Source organism: Leucoraja erinacea, chromosome 13 (assembly GCF_028641065.1).
Source record: "Leucoraja erinacea ecotype New England chromosome 13, Leri_hhj_1, whole genome shotgun sequence".
NCBI classification, from domain to species: domain Eukaryota; kingdom Metazoa; phylum Chordata; class Chondrichthyes; order Rajiformes; family Rajidae; genus Leucoraja; species Leucoraja erinaceus.
Genome location: NC_073389.1, coordinates 48149258 through 48171703, shown reverse-complemented (window position 1 = coordinate 48171703; position 22446 = coordinate 48149258). Strand labels below are relative to the sequence as shown.

The following is a 22446-nucleotide window of genomic DNA, read 5'->3' as shown; positions in this document are numbered from 1 at the left end:
CATCTTTGCAGGAAAAGGATGGGTGACGTTTCAGGTTTGGAACGTTCTTCAGACTGAAAGTTGAGGGAAGGGAACTGGAGATAAGAAAAGGTCAGAACAAAGCAGGGCTGGCAACAGATGACCAAGGAAGGGTGGAGCCCATAATGACCCATCGTTGGCTGGGGTAGAGGTGATAATAAAGGGATAAAAGGATGCGAGTAGTGGACCAAGTAGGACGATTAGGGCAGGGGGGCAGACAGAGAGGGAATGCAGGGATTACTTGAAATGAAAGAAATCAAAATTTATACCGCTGGGTTGTAAGCTGCCCAAATGAAATATATGGGACTGTTCCTCCAATTTGCGTGTGGCATCACTCTGACAGTGGAAGAGGCCCAGGACAGAAAGGTTGGTGTGGGAATGGGAAGGGAAGTTAAAATCTCTGGAAATGTAACTTCCTTTAAAGAACTATCACATTTGCAAAATACTTGATGGCTTAACTTTTAATGTTAGAGCTGGCAAAGGAAGCAAAAATCCACTGTTCAATTACTTAAGGTTTTAAATTGAGAGACGGAGCAACAGTTAGACGCCTCTTTGGCCCATCAAGGCCAAAGATCTTATAGCAGAGCTCCGCTATAAGATCTTTGATCAAGGCTGTGCTGAACTTCAGACACCCATTTACATTAATCTCATTTTATTCTCGATGAGATCAATGGAAGGAGCACATTCATCAGCACCTTAGGAGCAAAACATTCAATGGACACGACCAATTTTCAAAGAAGCTGAGGAATCTAAGCACCATTAAAAAAAACACAGATCCTGGGGGCTCTGATGGTATAATTTTGTTTCTTACGGCTATTGAATTTGACAGAATTAACCGACACATTTAATGCAATAAAGACAGGAGGAGAGATTCACAAAATAAGTTTATTTCAGAATTTTATAAAGTTAAGTTTTGGTTTCATGTTATATGTATCCCATCTCCCCAGAGATCATTCATAGAAATTAAGAAAAAATGAAGGCCACGTGATTAAAATGTAGACACTAATACTTCAAACAGAAGGAGAAAAGTAAATATCCATTGAATAATTTCTTACCCCACAATACTGTTCATCATTAAAGATCTGTGGAGGAAGAGGAATACCATTCTGAGGGCGTTTTTCCCCGGGAACATTCTCCCGCATCCATTTTCGGTTTTCCTCATGTGCTGCTATATCCATTTCTTTAAAATCAATTTTATTGGCTTCTAAGAAACCGAGAACATCCTGTTGTTTCTTTTTAATCTGTGAACAGGACCATAATTAAGTTGTGCACCATGGATATCAATCCAGTGAGACATGTTTACGATGACTGTTACTGTCTCATATCAATCCCCAAGTACAGTAATTACCTTTAGATTTTGCCTTTAGAGATACATTGTGAAATCAGGCCCACCAGGTCCGTACGCTAGCACTGTCCTACACACGAGGGACAATTTACAATTTTACAAAAGCCAATTAACCTACAAACCTGTACGTCTTTGGAGTGTGGGAGGACACCGGAACATCCAGAAAAAAACCACGTGGTCACAGGGAGAACATACAAATTCCATTCAGACAGCATCCGTAGTCAGGACTGAACCCAATTTGACACTGTATGGCAGCAACTATTGTATTGTATTGTATTGTATTCAAATTTATTGTCATTGTCTCAATTTGAGACAACGAAATGAATTTCCCTTACAGGCAGTATCATAAAAAATAAAAAAAAATCATTAAAAAAATAAAATAAAATAAAAAATACTGCTGCGCCACTGTGCCTGTACTAATAGGAATGGTACATATGGTTTATGACCAGATAAGACATAAACCACTTGTACCATTCCATCAAAGAACATAGCAAAGAATAGGTTACTTACATCATACATAACGGAAATTAATTTGACAATATTATATAGGTACAGAATAGTAAATCCAGCAGGTTATCAAAACCACAAGTACAACCAATAGGTTATGGAAGTTATAACAAATGACTGGATAGCAATCCAAATAATCTAATGTTAATATAATAAATCAGAGTCCCACTAAATAAATCTGTTTCGGACTAAAATGTTACTGTTGACCAGATCAAATGCCCAGTTTTAAAGGACCTCCAGGTGTTGAAATTATTAAAAGTGCTGGCTGGATGATGAAATACCTCAGAAATCTTGTGGAACCCAGTACAGAAATGAAAAATATTACATTTTAGAGATTAATTAAATCCAGTAAAGATGACAATGAGGTTTTCAAATTTATTTGTACAAATATAAAGGGCAATAGAAAATCCTACAAGTATTTGAAAAAAACTATAATTTCACATGAACTCTCTAAAGGAAGCTAAAAACTGATCAAATTCAAAGTATAAAATCAGTCAAATAAAAAGTCAAATTAAATACAGAGTAGCCGTGCAACTCAGTATTTAAGCACTTCCTGTGAAAAGACATTGCCTAATCATGAAACCCATATTTAATACTTCATTCTTAAACAAATAAATAGTAAACAGCTATTAGAAGAAACGTATTGAGCCTTGAATGATCTTATGTTGCAATATTGTGTGTAATTTGTATAGCCATCTTTTTAGTGACTGAACAAAACAAATACAATTTATTCCTGTGACTCTGGTGTTTACAAATATTTTGAAGACCAAGTTCTACTCATTTATGCACAAGAACGCTCGTATATTTTGACAAGTATGGAATTTTCAATATGGATTTAAGAATTCCACAGCATAACTACTTTCATGGAAATCCATCACCTTTCTTAATAATTACAGAATCAATGTACTTGCACTTAGATTAATTAATAATAATAATAATAATCTTATTTATATAGCACATTTTTAGTCAACTTGCATTGACCCCAAAGTGCTTCACATAATTACATTACATTTACACACAGGCAAAGGTGGGTGAAGTGTCTTGCCCCAAGGACACAACGACAGTATGCACTCCAAGCGGGATTCGAACCGGCTACCTTCCGGTCACCAGCCGAACACTTAGCCCATTGTGCCATCTGTCGTCCCAATTAACCCAAAACATCACCCATCCCTTTTCTTCAGAGATGCTGCCTGACCCATTGAGTTACTCCAACACTTTGTGTCTACCTTCAATTTAAATTTCTCATGTTGGCTTGCCTTAGTTAATTTTACTTCGGAGTCACGTGAGTGACTACGTGAAGAACCCACCCAGCGCGCAGGCGCGGCATTACGTCAGCAGTGCAACAGCGGCAGCAGCTGGAGCCAGGCTCTCCAGCTGCAGCATAAAGACAAGACCTCAGGTAAGTGCCCTTTTTGTTACAGAGTCGCTCCAGAGAGAATCATGGCCTCTCGCAAGCGACCAGCCAGGAGGACTGCCTGCCCAACTCCACCCGAGGACGGGTCCATAGCGGGACGGCAGCCTCTCGCAGCGGAGGAGCCTTTTCAACGCTCCCGCTCACCCGACACCGAGCCGCCCCCAGTGCTGCAGATTTCAACGCCCCGCACAGGGAGGAAGGCGACACATAAAACCGACCGGCCGGTGTCCTCTGATGAATCGGAGGAACGGGAACACTCTCCCCCACCGAAAAGGGGAGACGCTCGGATCAGCTGCATGAGATGCGGCATCTCCCAGGAGGACGGGCTTTGGCCTCCTCCTCTCCACACCCTTCTGTACCCTCTATGTTCGAGGGCAGTAAGGGAGGCCAGGACTGGGCTGGCCTATCCCAAGGGCAGGCGGAGGATACCATCAGCATGCCGGGCGTGCCGGAAGAAGAGCTACTGGGTGTAGTGGGCCGATATGCAGCGCCCCCAACAACTGGGATGGTGTTGCCACCCAGAATGGCGGCCACCATAAACAGGCTGTCCAACAACCCGCTGCAGGACAAGGCTGTCCAGCAGGCCCTTGACAATTACATAGCGCCAGAAAATTGCGAGGCGCTGAGGGACAACATCAGGCCTGCCCTCAACCCAACATATGCCGGCCTCTGTAAAGCTCCAGCGCCCGAACGACAGGCGCTGCTATTTGGTGCGGATCTGGCCAAAAGGCTGAAGGAGTTGGAAGAGGCGGCAAAACCAGTAGGCCTCATGAGGGCAGGGCCAGGACCGAGCAGGGTGAAGACACCCAGTTGGCCGCACGCCTCGGCAGCCACCAGCAGATACCGAGCTGGTGAAAGCCTGGTGACCGCCTCCCACTACCCCCAGAGCTCTTTTTTAGAGCGGGGCCCAGGGCGGAGCCGTGGGAAGATGCGCCGCCCCACCGCAGCACCAACACGGACAACCTTGGGCCAGACCCACCGAAAACGACCCCACAAGTGAACATGGAGGTAGGTGGGTCTGGTTCCTGTCAACATACACAGACAAAGGGTGTAGTATTAACAGGGGGACGTTTGAGGTTCTTCAAGCATGTTTGGTGCTCCCTTACTAACAATAAGTTTATACTCAACAGTATTAGTGGATACAAAATTGAGTTCAAACCAGGCGTAGAACCGCCAGTTCAGCACATGCCCCAAAGGGTGTTCCTTCCCTCGGCAGTTGAGAAGGTAGAAGGACAAGCTGAACTTGATCGGCTCGTGGCTAAAGGCATCATAGAAATGACCACACACGAGCCGCAAGAATTTGTATCAAATATTTTTCTCAAAACCAAAAAAGATGGTGGACGTCGCATTATTATTGATCTGACGTCACTGAATCAGTCTGTTGAGTATCAACATTTCAAAATGGAGACATTTGTCACTGCCAGACAACTGATCTCCAAGGGATACTACATGGCAAGCATAGATATCAAAGATGCTTACTATTTGGTACCCATTCATAAAGATTACTTTAAATATCTGAAATTTATCTGGAGGGGCCAGCTATGGCAGTACCGAGCTTTGCCCAATGGTTTAACGACAGCTCCCAGACTATTTACGAAAATTCTTAAAGTGGCCATGAAGAAATTGAGAGAACTAAAACATTTAGTTGTGGCCTATCTGGACGATGTTCTCATATTAGGAAGAACACGGGAACAAGCTGTCGCAGGAGTGTTAGCCACTAAACAACTCCTTGAAACTTTGGGTTTTATCCTTCACCCAGATAAATCAATATTGGAGCCTACTACTAACATGGATTACCTAGGCTTCACTATTGACACGATTCACATGACTGTCACTCTGCCCAGAGACAAAACAGTTTCACTCATTGAAGCTTGTAGCCATTTAATTGCTACACCGCAACCTAGAATACGGCATGTAGCCAGAGTTATTGGCTCTATAGTAGCAGCATTTCCGGCTGCCCAACATGGGCCCTTGCATTATCAAAATCTACAAAGAGCAAGGACTCATGCATTACGCCTTCATAGGGGGCATTATGATCGCAAAATGGATTTACCCGCTGAAGCCAAATCAGAACTTCAGTGGTGGGTTGACAATATTTGGCACAGTCACAGTCCTATCGCCGTAACCAATCCTAACATAACCATTGCAACGGATGCCAGTGCTTTAGGCTGGGGAGCTACTAACTCCATAGACAGCACAGGTGGCAGATGGACTAACTCAGAGGCATCGCTACTACAATCACTGGGCATTAACTTTTTGGAAATGCTCGCCGCCTTTTATGGGCTAAAAGCATATGCATCTGATATGCGGCACGTGCATGTTAGAATCATGATCGACAACACTACGGCAGTATCTTATATCCAGCACATGGGTGGCATTAAATCAGTATCATGCGACAAATTAACTGCTATAATCTGGCAATGGTGTGTCGAGAGACATATTTGGCTATCAGCTGCCTATTTACCAGGCAAGCTAAATTTAGTGGCGGACACCAGGTCACGAAAATTCAACGACAACATCGAATGGATGTTGGACCCAAAATTATTTGCTAAAATTGTCAAGCAATATGGTACGCCAGATATAGATTTGTTTGCGTCTAGGTTAAATCACCAACTACCCATGTATGTGGCTTGGGAACCAGACCCAGAGGCAGCAGCGGTAGATGCCTTCACGCTGGATTGGGGAAATTTCTTTTTCTATGCTTTCCCTCCCTTCTGCCTCATCAGTCGGGTACTCCAGAAAATTCAGGCAGACTCAGCCTCTGGCATTCTGGTCGTGCCCGACTGGCCTACCCAACCATGGTTCCCAATGTTCCACGACATGGTGGTAGAGACACCTATGGTCCTTCATCACCACCCCCAATTATTGACTCACCCGGTAACTGGCATTAGCCATCCACGCCACCAAAAATTGAAACTCCTGGTTTCCAGATTTTGAACAGGCCTTACCGGGGATTGGGGTTATCAGACAGAACAATCACCACCATGTCGGCATCCCTGCGAGTTTCCACCAAGAAACAGTACCTGACCTTCATCAGGAAATGGGAACAGTACTGTCTGGACGCAGGGACATCCTACAAGACGGCTTCGATCTCGGATGTGCTGGAGTTCCTGGCCCACCTGCACCATGATCTCAAGATGAGCTACAGTGCCATCAATACGGCTCGGAGCGCACTGTCCGCATACCTCATGCCGATAGGACAGCATAGTGTGGGATCCCACCCTCTGGTCATCAGACTCCTTAAAGGGATCTTTAATACCAAACCCCCTACACCTAGATACACCCACATGTGGGATGTGAGTGTAGTTCTGACACACCTTCGAGGTTGGCCTCCGGTGGGATCCCTGAGCCTGGAACAGTCCACTTATAAGACCCTCATGCTCATGGCGCTTGTCTCAGCTCAAAGGGTTCAGTCGCTCCATCAGCTAAATCTGAACTACATGGTGACCACCCCAGATACCATTACTTTCACCATGCCGGGGTTGGTAAAACAAAGTAGACCAGGTACATCAAACTCCCCGTTGATCTTCCGGGCTTACCCTCCAGAACCTAGGCTGTGTGTGGTGACCCACCTTCATCATTATCTAGACACAACCCAAACGCTTAGAGGGAGAGAGAAAGCCTTATGGGTTAGCCACAGAAAGCCTTTTGGACGGGTTACCAGCCAGACATTATCCAGATGGTTGAAACAGGTCCTCAACATGGCAGGGATTAACACAAATGTTTTTAAATCCCATTCAACCAGGGCAGCGTCCACCTCAGCGGCGGATAGGATGCAGGTTCCCCTAGACCACATCCTCAGAGCAGCGGGATGGTCAAGGGAATCGACATTCCAACGATTTTACAGAAAACCGCTGATGGAACAGGACGTCTTTGCGGATAGCATTTTAGAAACCGCAAAGTTATGATTTAAAGCCCATGGGAGCTACTTTTTGTTATAGTTAATAAACATTTCTTTTATAACTAAACAAACTTGTTGGTCTTTAGCTACCACTTCCTCCCTCGATGATCTTTCGGCAGTGAGTGATATAACTGTTACACGGTTTGAAATCACAGACCTTTGAAGTCTTCACGTAGTCACTCACGTGACTCCGAAGTAAAATAGTAAGATTAAACGAGTACTTACCAGTACGAAGTTTGATCTGTATTTTATGAGGAGTTACAATGAGGGATTACGTGCCCTCCGCTCCCACCCTCATTATATAGATCAAATTCGGACTAATGTCTCGTTGGTCTTTACTATCTTTACTTCAACTAGTGTCTATCTGTGATTCCACACCGCTGCTTGGAAGTATGCCGCGCCTGCGCGCTGGGTGGGTTCTTCACGTAATCCCTCATCGTAACTCCTCATAAAATACAGATCAAACTTCGTACTGGTAAGTACTCGTTTAATCTTACTATTATATTGTCAACTACAGATCAGAAATTGTGGTTTCGTGTTCTATGCCAAGGTAACTTGAAATAAAACCCAAGCAGGTGCTTATTGTTGCATTTGCCAATATTTAGATGAATTACTGAGGCCAGTTGTAGACACAAAGTGTTAGAGTGACTCAGCTTGGCAGGCAGCATCTCCGAAAAAAAAGAAGGGTTTGAAGAAGGGTCCCGACCTGAAACGTCACCCATCCTTTTTCTCCGGAGATGCTGCCTGACCCGCTGAGTCACTCCGGCACTTTGTGTCCATCTTTGGTATAAATCAGTATCTGCAGCTCTTTAATTTCACATACTAAGGTCAGTTATCTGGTTTGTGCCATAAGTGAAGTAATGGCCGTAAGCAAAGGAATTCCCAGCTAGGCAATACTTGTTTAACCAACGCTAACATAACTATTGATCATGTATCCATTGATTCCACTGCTGTTTGCGTACACCTTGCTATGCCTGGATTACATAATGTGATGTAATAATGTAGGATGAGTTAATCAACAAAAGTCATTGGGATTAATCAACCAGTATATCTCCGCTGAATTAGTACACCTACTATACTCAAACGGTAGCGTCTCTGGGTTTGTATTACTGGAAGCTTAAGTAAAAGAGACATGTTGACTGAGAAACAGAACATCCTTTCTTCAAGGCAGCAAGTCTCAACAGCAATGGCTGATACAACAAAGTATTAGACCTACCTATTTTATGTCATATAATCAATGCATAGTGTACTATAACTGTTATTTTTAAACCAGAACAAAATCTAAAAGTTTGAATCTATAATAAATCTCAACTTCATTAAAAAAAAATTAATATGGGAACTTGATTTTTTAATCCTCAGGGACAAATCATGTGGCCATCTTCCTAAATTTCTCAATATAATTAATGTGCTATCCAGTCAAACAAAATCCCCAAATATCACAGATGTACAACGCACAATCTCAATTACAATAATACTTTATTAGCCAAGTATGTTTTGTAACATACGAGGAATTTCATTTGCCAAGTCAGTCTTACAAATAAAAAGCAAAGGAATACACAAAACACATTTTAACAAAACATCCATCACAGTGACTCCTCCACATTCCTCTCTGTGATGGAAGGCGAAAAAAAGTTCAATCTCTTCCCTTTGCTCTCCCGCGGTCGGGGGGGGGTGGGGCCTCAAACCCTCCATTGACGGGATGATCTTGATTCCCGCAGCGGCGGCTGGCCCTCTGCGTCGAGGCAATCTTCTCCTGCGTCGGGGGGGGGGGGGGGGGGGGGGGGGGTGGGGTAGAAGGAATGTCAGCTCCCCCTCACCGGACTACCGAACATCGCTGTGTGGAATGAGCTTCCAGTGGAAGTGGTGGAGGCAGGTTCAATTTTATCATTTAAAAATAAATTGGATAGTTATATGGATGGGAAAGGAATGGAGGGTTATTGTCTAAGTGCAGGTAGATGGGACTAGGGGAAAATAATTGTTAGGCACGGACTTGTAGGGCCGAGATGGCCTGTTTCCGTGCTGTCATTGTTATAAGGTTATATGGTATTATATCGCGTTGGGGCTGGTCGAACCTTCCGCGACATTGTAGCTTCCGACATCCACGGCCTCTCCCGACTCAAGTCCACGCCCCACGGTGGGACCTCATGGTCAGTCCAAGAAGGCCCCCAGCTCCATCGATGGTAGGCCGCAGAGCGACCAGAGGATGCGATCCGAAAATTAATCGCATCTCCGGCAAGGTAAGAAACTGAAAAAAAAGTTTCCCCCGACCCCACCCCCCACATAAAACAAATCAGCCAACATTTACACTAACTTTTAACACACACTGAAAATAAAAAAAGACGAAAATGACGCCCCTGGTGGTCCCACTTCAAACTAAGCCAGTTTAGTGTCAATTCCAGCACACAATTCTTAAATCTACTGCCAACCACCCTGTCAATTTCCACTTAAATTACACTATTCATAGAACAGAACGTTCACAGTATGATTGCTTGATTGATAGGAACTATTTGCTCTCTTACTATTAAAAAGGCCTAACAGCAAAGATAATTTTTGAACATTTTAGTTAAACTGCAATATTTCTATCCATGTTTAAGCATTTAAATTGATTGAACTACTAAAGTGACATACGAGTCATGTTACACAGATTCATTCAAAAAATGAAGAGGGACTCCAAGATTCAAGTCAATTCCCGAGTCTGTAATGAATTGTGTAGGATTCACAAAACAACTGCAGTTTAGAGCACTAAAGACTAAATAATGTGGCTTTCTTAGGTTTGAATAGGTCACAAGGATATAAAAAAATAAAGGCACGCTTTAAACATCAGTCACTAACTTTAGAATGCTCCATACTCTTGTATTTATATAAGTATTTTTGTTTAGTTTAGCATGGAAACAGGCCCTTCAGCCCACCGAGTCCTTGCTAACCACTGAACACTTGTTCACATGAATTCTATGTTTATCCCACTTTCTCATCCAATCCTTACACTTTGGGGGATTTCACTGAAGTCAATTAAACTACAAACCCCTCATTTCTTTGCAATGTGGAAGGAAACCCGGAGAAAACCCATGCGGTCGCGGGGAGAATGTGCGAACTCCATACAGACAGCATATTGGCCAGTGGGCCGCCAAATCATGAAACATAGAAAATAGGTGCAGGAGTAGGCCATTCGGCCCTTTGAGCCTGCACCGCCATTCAATATGATCATGGCTGATCATCCAACTCAGTATCCCGTACCTGCCTTCTCTCCATACCCCCTGGTCCACACCTAACTCCCTCTTAAATATAGTCAATGAACTGACCTCAACTGACCTCAACTGACCTTATGTGGCAGAGAACTCCACAGATTCACCACTCTCTGGGTAAAAAATGATTTAAAAAATGAAGGCGAATATATTCATACATTTTCCGAATAGTTTCAGCTCTAGAAAATGTCAACTAACTTACAGTCTGCAGACACGAAATTAAGGTAAAAATAGAAGTCTATTTTAATTTCCTTCCAATGCATGCCAGCCATATCTCTGACAGGCATATCCAAGCTAACTTGTCCCCGTCAAGATGGAAGCCCCGAGTGCAGCTGAAAGATCCGGCGAGAAACATTGCTGACACTCACCCTTGCTGCACTTAGTGAAACCCGAGCTATTCTATGAGGGGACAGAGAATTCCAATCCACCAGCCTGGATTTCAAATGAAGTACTTTAATGCAGCACATATAAAATATTACGTCAACAGCAAAGAACTGCTGAAGTAATTTCATACGTCTTAAACCATCTACATTGTTATCCCCATTTGCACTCTCTTGGCAATGTCAACTACACTGAACGCTGCAACTGAGGGAATCATTTGCACCACAATCTGCGTGGTTCTTTGAGGAATTGGTTTCCTTTGCAAAAACATTGAGATTCAATAAATCAGTTTAATAAAATTGAAAAATTATCTTCTTCTCAATCGATTTGTTCTAGCTTAGTTAAGTTTATTATTGCCACATGTATGGAGATACAGTGAGAAGTTTATGTTTGCGTGCTACACAGTTAAAAAAAAAAACAAGAATATCCCAGATGTATAACTCTCACTTCAGTTTAGTTCCAGTTCCAGCACACAATTCTTAAATCTACTGCCAACCACCCTGCCAAAATTCACCTCAATTAATCTATTCAAAGAACAGAACGTTCACAACATAATCGCATGCTTATAGGAAGTAATTGCTCTCACTATTAAAAAACCTAACTGCAAAGATAATTTTTTCAACATGTTAGTAAAGTTTAAGAATTAAGAAACATGTTTAAGAATTTAAATTAATTGAACTACAGAATCATACCATATCTTAAGAGAATCATTAAGCACAAAAGGAAGCAAGAACATATTTGATATTATGAATATATTAAAAGGGTCATTGGCTTGAAATGTTTCCCTTATATAGTTCTGCAAAGAGAACACAGAGGATATCATTGACAGGAACCCTGTCATTTGGCATCTGTTTGAACTTGAGCAGATTGGATGTGTCTATACACTTCAGAATTCATTATGCTACTACCATCAGCAGTTGTATCATCAATGAAGCTAAGTGAGCCAGTACCTTCAGCGCCCATACATGCCCCCACTACCGTGTTTCAGATAAAGTCTTGGGCAGTTCCTTCTCCCCTCCATACTTTGCTCTTGCCATCACTCTGATATAAGTTAATCTTAGAAACATAGAAAATAGGTACAGGAGTAGGCCATTCGGCCCTTCGAGCCTGCACCACCATTCAATATGATCATGGCTGATCATCCAACTCAGTATCCTGTACCTGCCTTCTCTCCATACCCCCTGATCCCTTTAGCCACAAGGGCCACATCTAACTCCCTCTTAAATACAGCCAATGAACTGGCCTCAACTACCTTCTGTGGCAGAGAGTTCCAGAGATTCACCACTCTCTGTGTGAAAAAAGTTCTTCTCATCTCGGTTTTAAAGGATTTCCCCCTTATCCTTAAGCTGTGACCCCTTGTCCTGGACTTCCCCAACATCGGGAACAATCTTCCTGCATCTAGCCTGTCCAACCCCTTAAGAGTTTTGTAAGTCTCTTCATCTCATCTGTCCACAAGACATTTTTCCAGAATTGTGGTTGCTCTTTTAAGTAATTCTTGGCAAACTGTAACTTGGCCATCCTATTTTTGTGGTCAACCAGTGGTTTCCATCTTGCAATGTAGCCTCTGTATTTTTGTTCATGAAGTCTTCTGCAGACAGTGGTCATTGACAAATCCACACCCGAGTCCTGAAGAGTGTTTCTGATCTGTCAGACAGATGTTTGGGGATTTTTCTTTATTATAGAGAGAATTCTTCTGTCATCAGCTGTGGAGGTCTTCCTTGGTTAGCCAGTCCCTTTTGCGATTAGTAAGCTCACCAGTGCTCTCTTTCTTCTTAATGATGTTCCAAACAGTTGGTAAGCTTAAGGTTTGGCTGACATCTCTAACAGTTTTATTCTTGTTTCTCAGTTTAATAATGGCTTCTTTGACTTTCATTAGCACAACTTTGTTCCTTATGTTTATAAACAGCAACAAAAGCTTCCAAAGGTGATGGAAAGACTGGAGGAAAGACTAGGTGCTGAGAACGCTCTTATATCTGCATTAAGGAGGCATTTAAACACACCTGAGCATTTACAAACACCTGTGAATGCCATGTGTCCCTAACATTATGGTGCCCTGAAATGAGGGGGACTATGTATAAACACAGCTGTAATTTCTACATGGTGAAACCAAAATGTATAAAAAATAATAAAAGAGTCCCCCTTGTCCTCACCTTCCACCCTATCAGCCGTCACGTACAACAAATAATCCTCAGCCATTTTCACCACGTCCAACGTGTCCCCACCACTTGCCACATCTTCCCATCTCCTCCTCTGTCTGCTTTCCGCACCGCTCCCTCCGTAACTCGCTGATCAATTCGTCCCTTCCCACACGAACTACCCCCTCTCCGGGCATTTTCCCTTGCAACCAACCGCAGGAAATGCTACACTTGTCGCTTTACTTCCCCCCTTGACTCCATTCAAGAACCCAAGCAGTCTTTCCAGGTGGGGCAGAGGTTCACCTGCACCTCCCCCAACCTCATCTATTGCATCCGCTGCTCTAGATGTCAGCTGCTCGACATCAGTGAGACCAAGCGTAGGCTTGGCGATCGATTCGCCAAACACCTTCGCTGGGTTCGCAATAACCAACCTGATCACCCGGTGGCTCAGCACTTCAACTCCAATCCCAAATCCCACCTTTCTGTTCTGGGCCTCCTCCATGGCCAGAGTGAGGACCACCGTAAATTGGAGGAGCAGCACCTCATATTTTGCTTGGGCAGTTTGCACCCCAGTGGTATGAACATTGACCTCTAATTTCAGGTAGTCCTTACTTTCTCCTCCCCTTCTCAGCTCTCCCTCAGCCCACTGCTCCTCCTCTTCCTTTTTCAGATTTCATATTTCAGATTCACAGCATTTGTGGGGGGGGGGGGGGGGGGGTTATATGTCATTTGTAAATCAATTAGCTTTGTTTCACACTTAATTTTATGGAATAAGGAATTACATTGTACCCTGGTATATATGATAATAAACAAATCCAAGGGGGTGACACAGTGGCGCAGCGGTAGAGTTGCTGCCTTACAACGCCAGAGCCCCGGGTTCGATCCTGACTACAGGTGCTGTCTGTACGGAGTTTGCACGTTCTCTGTAACCTACGTGGGTTTTCTCCAGGTGCTCCGTTTACCTCCCACACTCCAAAGACTTACAGGTTTGTAGATTAATTGGCTTCTGTAAATTGTCCATAGTGTATAATATAGTGCTAGTGTGGGGTGTGATCACTGGTCGGCACGGACTTGGTAGGCCGAAGGCCCTGTTTCCACGCTGTAATCAGTGAGGTCTCTAGATAAAGAGTACCATGATTTACATTTGTCAGAAGGATTTACATTTAGAAATTAAAAACACCTTCTTTACCATCATAACTTTCTGTTTGGCAAATTATCACAATCATCATCTAGGGCATTGGGTGCAATATCTAACACAGGCTAGCAATTTGCCAGATTACAATCTTTCCATGAGACAGTGGTGAATCCCTGGAATTCCCTGCACCAGAGGGCTGTAGAGGCTAGATCACTAAGTATTTGGAGAGAAGGGAGACATTTTAGGAAGTGATGGTTATGTAGAAATACTACCAGCGGTTCTCTTTTTGGCTGGTAGTGACAATGCAAGTTGTGGTTTCTAGTTACAGTAATATGAATAGACCGTGTATTTTAAGGTGCAGCACAGAAGGGTTCGAGGCTTTGGGCATGTCAAGTGAATGGAGTAGCAGGCCTTGGGGGAATAGGTGCCCTACTCCTGTTTGTTTGTGCATTACCATGTACATTTATTAAAATTCTGCAATAACTGAAACACTTTACAAACTGCACAATTATCCAACAATTAACATTTATTCCTAGAGCAAATTGGATGATGCTTGAAAAAGTGATCCACATCTTAAAACATTCAGCCAATTCATAGTAGTACAACCAGAAACCATAACATCACTACAGTATTTGTGAACAGCATTTGGGATTTTCTCAATTGGCGTTAAGTCTATATTTAAGCTTGAGAGAGTGGCATGAGGGGGGTGAGCTGCAAATAAGATGCTCAGACGGTCTATTGTGATTTTGACAAGTTAGTGGGCAAAGACACAGCAGATTAAGAGAATGGAAATAGATTGTAAAAAGAAAGTAAATGAGACTTGGATATCCTTGTACACTAGTCACTGATAGCAGGAATTTTGGAGCAAGCTACTGCAAGGAAAGCAAATAGACTGTCGCTAGCTTTCATTGCAAGAGGATTTAATTACTGGTGCAAGGATGTCCTACCGCAGCTGCACATGTGCTGGAGTTGTTTTGCATATCTGGTCACCTTACCTCAGGAAGGACATTCTTGTCTGTGGGGTTTGGGAAATAGTACAATTGGTTACTACACTGACTCCTGGGACGTCAGGACTGATGTACAAGGAAGAGATGGGTTGTTAAGGTCCATTTTTGATGAAATATTGAAAAACAAGAGGGGATCAAATGGAATCAGAAACTATAACGTTTTATCTGGACTAGACAATCAAGGTACATGGTGGATCCTATGGGGATGACAAGCAGAAATCTCTTTCCCTGGATAAACCTGTGAATATTTCTACCACAGAAAGCGTTAAATACTTTAAAGTACATAGATACATATTCGCCTCACTTGCTGAGTTTCTCCAGCATTTTTTGTCTACCTTTGATTTTTCCACCATCTTCAGTTCTTTCTTAAACATAGATACATATCTTAATGCTTTGGGGAGAAGGGGGGAGGGGAGGGTCAACGGGACAGGATGTTGAAGCAGATGATCAAGAGTGTTTTATTGTCATCTGTCCCAAATAGAGCAATGAAACTCCTACTTGTAGCAGAACAACAGAAGTACAATGGTACTGAATAGTAAAGTAGACGTGAAAGGATGAATGACTACTCCTGCTCCTTTTCTTCAAGTTTCAGCTATTGATTTAGAGTACATAACTGCATTTCGCCATGCTTACACATTTGGAATCTAAACTCCAGAATCACAGGATTGGTACAGCTTGGAAGGAGGTTTGTTGGCTCAACAAGTCCCCAACCGTCATGACGCAAAAACAATTCTGCTGTGTCTATTTTCCCACTTTCTCCCACGCAAATTCTTTCCTTTCAACCGAGATGCCAAAACTGAATCAGCCTCCACTACTGGCTCCAGGGCAGGCAGTGTCATCTAGCTAGTGTCTTTTCCTACCAAAATTAATGTTCCCAAAGGGCTTTACTCCATTGTGGAATAGAAATATTGTATACGGCCCATTTGGATTAATTACATAATTCAATAAATAATTTAAAGGACACAAAGTGGTGGAGTCACTGAGCAGGTCAGGCAACATGTCTGGAGAACATAATAGGTTACGTTTCCCGACTCAAAACCTCACCTATCCATGTTCACTAGAGAAGCTGCCCGACTTGCTGAATTGCTCCAACTTTTTGTATCCTTTTGTGTAAACCAGCATTTGCAGTTCCATGTTTCTAAATAAAAAAAGTTTAAAATCTCAAAACAAGGATTCCGAAATCAGTTCTACTTTGGCAAAATGAAAACTGTTGGTCCATCCCTATAATGGGAATGAATTAGCCAATGGAATTCTATATATAGAACAAGTAATTCCCCAGACGAACCATCATTTAACCAAGAACGTTGCAGGTTAATTATAAACACGCATACTTAATTCACAAGTAGCAAACATGCAAGCAAACAATAATACAAACCTCCTGACAAGTGGATCTGCAACCCTAATCGTTTGCCCCGAGTCATCAGTGGAAGATGGCCAACATATGGATTGGGAGTTTATGCTCCTGTTCTAGGTCATGAACCTCTTCATATCTATGAACACCAGCAACTAACAGACTTCAGTAAATTAGTGAAAAGGAATGGCATTGAAATGCAGGAGGATACAACACTATCCACACTGTACTCAGTGGAAGAAGTTCAAGGCATTGGATAATGCAACAACAAAAAATGGCTACTCATCATGCAGGCATCTTTTGTGACGGAAAGGTGAATCGGACAGAAGGTCTGAAGAACTCGAACAACATGTTCCCGCCAGTACATATCATCACAGCAATAAAGTACGGCCCAACTTCAAAGCCCGACTAGGAAATACAGGGCAGCATCATGTATCCAGTTGCGAGAACGTTCAAGGTTTTTATCCTTGATACAGTGGGTGTCCACTAGGAAGACTGGAGCATCAAACTCTAGTAACCAGACTGTAGAAAGGATGTGAAAAGGGTGCAGAAAAGGCTCACTAAGGTTACCTGGATTGGAGTGTATTAGTTTCAAGGAGTAATTGGACACATTTTGATTATTTTTTTATTGAGGATTGGAGGCTGAGAAGGTGAAGTATACAATTATGAAGTGTAATAAAATTTAATCCCCCCCTTCTCCCCCCCCCCCCCCCCCTCGATAAATGTCAAATACCAGGGGAAAGCGGAGTTTAAAGGATATTTGTGAGACAATGTTTAAATAGAGTATGGTGGGTGATTGGAACATGCTGTCAGGGCTGTCCTTGGAAGCAGATAGACAGCAACTTTTAAAGAGGCATCTAGACAGACATTCAGAGGGATATGAACCTTGTGTAGGCAGATGGGATCTGCACCATGGCCAGCACACACATCATGGGCGAAAGAGACATTTGCTGCTCTGTATTGTTCTATGTTCCATGTTCCATGATTAATATTGTTAATATTATTCGACATGTTCTGAATACTGATGACATTAATCATGATATAAATGATGTGGAGAAACAATTTAGTAGTTTATCAAGTTTCAGAGAAAGTGAATTAATATCAATAACATAAACTCAGCAATAGTTATGCACTTTATACAAAGGTTTCGGAACCAATGCCAAGTTATACTGTTCTGCTATTCATCGAAACAAATTCAAAGCTATTAAGCTTAATTATAAAAGTGGAAATGTTCCAGACCAGTTAACTAAGTGCTTCAACAAATCCTTCATCCCCCTGATCCCAACCTAATAAATCGGTGAATATAACACAGCTGCTTTCACATCACCATCAGTACTATTTTAATCAGGCCATTAAGTTGTGCAAGAGATTATTTAAGATTATACTTTGTCCTTTCGGATACAAGGAACTCCAGATGCTGATTTATAAAATGAGACACAAAGTGCGTAACTCAGTGAGTCAGGCAGCATCTCTGGTGGAACCCATCAAAGGATTAAATTTCAAACCTCCATTGTAAATGAGTGCAGGAAAACTAGAAACATACAGGTGAGACCATACCAGTGGAGAAAGAAATGGAATTAACACTTCAGGTCAATTATCCATCACTGGCACCAATTCTAAAGTTTAGTTTAGAGATACAGGGTGGAAACAGGCCCTTCAGCCCACTGAGTTCACGCCGGCCAACAATAAACCCCGTACACTAGTTCTACCCTTCACTCTAGGGACAATTTATAGAATCCAATTAACCTATAAACCCACACATCTTTGGAATGTGCGAAAAAACCGTAGCACCCGGAGAAAACCCACTCGATCTCAGCGAGAGCAGACTAACTTTGCAAGGGAAGCACCAGTAGTCAGGATCGTACCCAGATCTCTGTCTCTGTAAGGCAGCAAATCCACTGCTGCGCCACTGTGCTGCCCAAAACACAAAAGAAAAACGAAAACCTAAAGAGGGACAGCTCTGCTCGGTCCATAGAATCAGCTTTACATGCTGAGTATTTTCTATCCTTATTTCATATTTTTGCCATCTGTAGCTTTTTTTGCTTTTCAGTTTTAGTAGCACAACCTATAGCTTTTCCCTTGGCTGCACTTTGTATTTTTACCCATGCCAATGCTATGCATTTACTGCCATACTAAACTGTTAATGTTATTGGTTATAACAGTGTGGTATAAATAATCTCCACTCCAAGGGCAGCATGTGAATTTTAAACAATAATAGATTCAGATATTTCATGGGAACATAAATATAACATTAAAATTCTAACGTGCTCAACATACTGTCGAGAACATGCTTCACAAGCAATATTTGCAATAATAAACAGAGAAAGTGCAATAGGCTGTTATAGTTCAGAGTTTGTTTGAAGTTGTGTTTAATAGTCTGATAGCTGTGGGGAAGGAGCTGTTCCTGAACCTGGATGTTGCAGATTTCAGGCTCCTGTACCTTCTTCTACCTGATGGCAGAGGAGAGATGAATGTGTAGCCAGGATGGCGTGGGTCCTTGATGGTGCTGCCAGCATTTTTGAGGCAGCGCCTGCAATAGATCCCCTCGATGGTAGGGAAGTCAGAGCCGATGATGGACTGAGCAGTGTTTACAACTTTTTGCAGTCTTTTTCGCTCCTGAATGCTCAGGTTGCCGTACCAAGCCCGATGCAACCGGTCAGCATGCTCTCTACAGTGCACCTGTAGAAGTTCAATAGAGTCCTCCTTGACATACTGACTCCCCGTAATCTTCTCAGGAAGTAGAGGCGCTGATGTGCTTACTTTATGATTGCATCAGTGTTCTGTGACCAGGAGAGATCTTCGGAAATATGCAAGCCCAGGAATTTGAAGTTCTTGACCCTTTCCACCGTCTGTGGGTTCACATCCTACTCCTTCCTAAGTCCACAATCAGTTCCTTGGTTTTGCTGGTGTTGAGAGCCAGGTTATTGTGCTGGCACCATTTGGTCAATCGGTTGATCTCACTTCTATACTCTGACTCGTCCCCATCAGTGAAACGTCCCACAACAGTGGTGTCGTCGGCGAATTTGATGATGGAGTTCGCACTATGTGCGGGTACGCAGTCATGCGTATAGAGTGAGTACAGTAGGACGCTGAGCACGCAGCCTTGAGGTGCTCCCGTGCTGATTGTTATCGAGGATGACACATTTCCACCACTACGAACAAACTGTGGTCTGTGAATGAGGAAGTCGAGGATACAATTGCAGAGGGATGCGCAGAGACCCAGATCTGAGAGCTTGATCCAACTTGGAGGGGATGATGGTATTAAATGTTGTCAATGAATAACAGCCTGACATATGGGTTTTTGTTGTCCAAATGGTCCAGGGCGGAGTGGAGAGCCAGTGAGATCGCATCCATTGTTGACCTGTTATGGCGGTAAGCGTACTGCAGTGGGTCAGGGTTTTTGTCGAGGTATGAGCTGATTTGGGTCATGATCAACCTCTCAAAGCACTTCAACACCACAGTGCCACTGATCGATATTCATTGAGGCACGTCACCTTACTCTTCTTGGGCACCGGTATAATTGATGCACTTTTAAAGCAGGTGGGAACCTCAGACCTCAGAAGTGGGAGGTTGAAAATGTCCGTAAAAACTCCAGCCAGTTGGACTGCACAGGTTTTTAAAACACGCCCGGGTATTCCATCAGGTCCAGGCGCTTTCCGAGGGTTCACCCCTCTGAAGGATCTTCTGACAGTGACTGAAATGCCATCACAGCAAATGGGGGCTCTGGAAGGCACATCAGTGTTCTCCCTATCAAATTGTGTGTAAAACACATTGAGCTCGTCAGGGAGTGATGCTTCGCCGACATTTGAGCTGCCTCCTGATTTCGCCTTGTAGGAGGTGATTACATTCAAGCCCCGCCACAGTTGCCGAACATCCGTCTCATCCTCCAGCTTGCAGCAGAAGCCTCTTTTGGCCTTTTTGATGGCCTTACCAAGGTTGTATCTGTACCTTGTAGACCTCTGTATCTCCAGACCTGAATGCCCGGAATCTGGTCTGCAGAAGAATGCGGAAGTCATCTTTCATCCAAGATGTCTGGTGATAAACACTCGGAAGGTTTTTGTTGGGTTGCAGTCCTCCACACATTTCTTTATGAAGTCTGTAATGACTGTGGCCAATTCATTCAGGTCCATTGCCGAGTCTCTCAACATTGCCCAGTCTACAGACACCAAACAGTCTTGGAGTTGTTCCTTAATGATGAACAATGATGAAAGTTGCGCCTCAGAAAGTTTAGGACACCTGTTGCTTTCACCGTTGCACGATGAGTCTGACCATTCCAACGCAGATCATTCTGCAATTTGATGCCAAGATACTTTTGTTTGTTTGGATTTTTCAAGAGTGGCACCAAGTACATTGTAAGATGTTTCACCTTGATTCCTCTTTCTGGTGACACGCATGGTTTCACATTTGGAAGGGTTGAACTGCATACCCCATTGTTGTGACCACTCAACCATAGTATCGAGATCCTTTTGGAGAGCATCTTCATCATCAGCTGACTTAATTGGACAGTACAGCAAACAATCATCAGCGAATAGCCTGGTCGTACTTGCGACTTTTTCATGGGAGTCATTTATGTAAAGCAAAAATAGGTGCGGGCCAAGTTCTGTGCCCTGAGGTGTACCACTCAACACTGGATGCCAATTGGAGCTCTTTCCGTTCACACACACACGCTGAAGACGTTTTGTCAGGAAACTGGAAATCCATTGTTTCGTGTTGGAACGAATACCATAGAAGTCAAGCTTCCGAAGCCTCGATTCCGGACTCCATGAAGGCCTCCCCCGTGTTTACAGGTACAGTACTTACTATACCTGCACGCCTCCAGTTTTTTTATGTCCATTCAGGTCCATCCTCTTTGGTGACATTTTTATAAACTCACATTTGATTTCCCACAATTAGTTTTGAAAATGCAGTCTGATCTTAAACAAGTTCTCTACTGAAACTATTTTCAAAGATTTATCAACACATAGCAACACTAGCCAAGACTTTGGAATGATAAAACACAGTATTTTAACCATCTGTTAACTGACTTAGAGAAAATCAATAAGAGTGGCAGGTTGCCTGGATAGTTAACTTGGCCAAGGTTCTGATTCATCAGTCACATCTTAAACTAACCTCTGGGAATAAATACTATGAACAGCACAGCATTTTCTTTATTTGGAAACTAATAACCTTCTAATATTATACAACTGACTCAGGCTCAAATGCATTGAGGAACTACATCAAGGCATTAATCACTTGAATAAAAAGGTGTCAAGGCTATGCAGAATTTACAAAGCAAGAGAGGTAACTCAAACCAGTAGGTTGCAGGTAGGAATTTACAGATTGATGCACAATATTAATGCGAGTGAACTATTTAAATTCTGATCACAGTGTTTTGGATTGATTAGTTTGAAAATAATGCCGATAGGGAAGCAATTTAAAGGATTCAGTTTGTGAATCAATGAAGGAACAGAAAGATTGGTGGGAATGTAATCTGCAATTTTGCGGAGGTGGAAAATATTCCATTAGCAAAATAGATTTGGGATGGAAAGGTCAAACTTACAATGAAAAATCAATTGCTAGCAAATTGCTCTTGTCCCACACACACCAATAATTGCATTGTTATTGTTATCCTCTTCAGTCACTAAGCACCTGCATTGTAGCAGATTAGGCAGAACCCTTCCCAACTCATTTCAACATTCACCATTTTTTCATTAGAGGATTCAATAATTACCTGAAAAGGGAAATATCTTGTTTGCAATTAATCGAAAATACATTGGGTTAAAATAATAATACACAATTATTCTATAAACTGCCCAATGAATTGGGGCAAGGAAGAGATGTACAGCAAAAATAGCAACTCGCTCTTAAATCTGTATCAATTGCAAGAAAGGAAATAGTCCATCAAATATGTCCAAGACATTGGGGGCAATAGGTCCAATAACATTGTTTCCAAATATTGCACAGAAACAACTTAGATGAGCTCATCCGACTAGGTTAAGGTATTTGGACCACAAGAATTTCTCCAAAAAGC

General features: G+C 42.7%; 1 protein-coding gene across 5 annotated transcripts in view; it reads right to left on the bottom strand.

Annotated features, from left to right (window-relative positions):
* Positions 1–22446, bottom strand: part of LOC129703009 (adapter SH3BGRL-like) — a 49821-nt gene that overhangs the window by 19479 nt on the left and 7896 nt on the right. For all 5 annotated transcript variants that reach the window (XM_055645170.1, XM_055645171.1, XM_055645172.1 and 2 more), the window contains exon 2: positions 1074–1259. In XM_055645170.1, coding sequence (XP_055501145.1) covers positions 1074–1259 — 186 coding nt within the window. The remainder of the gene's footprint in view (positions 1–1073; positions 1260–22446) is intronic.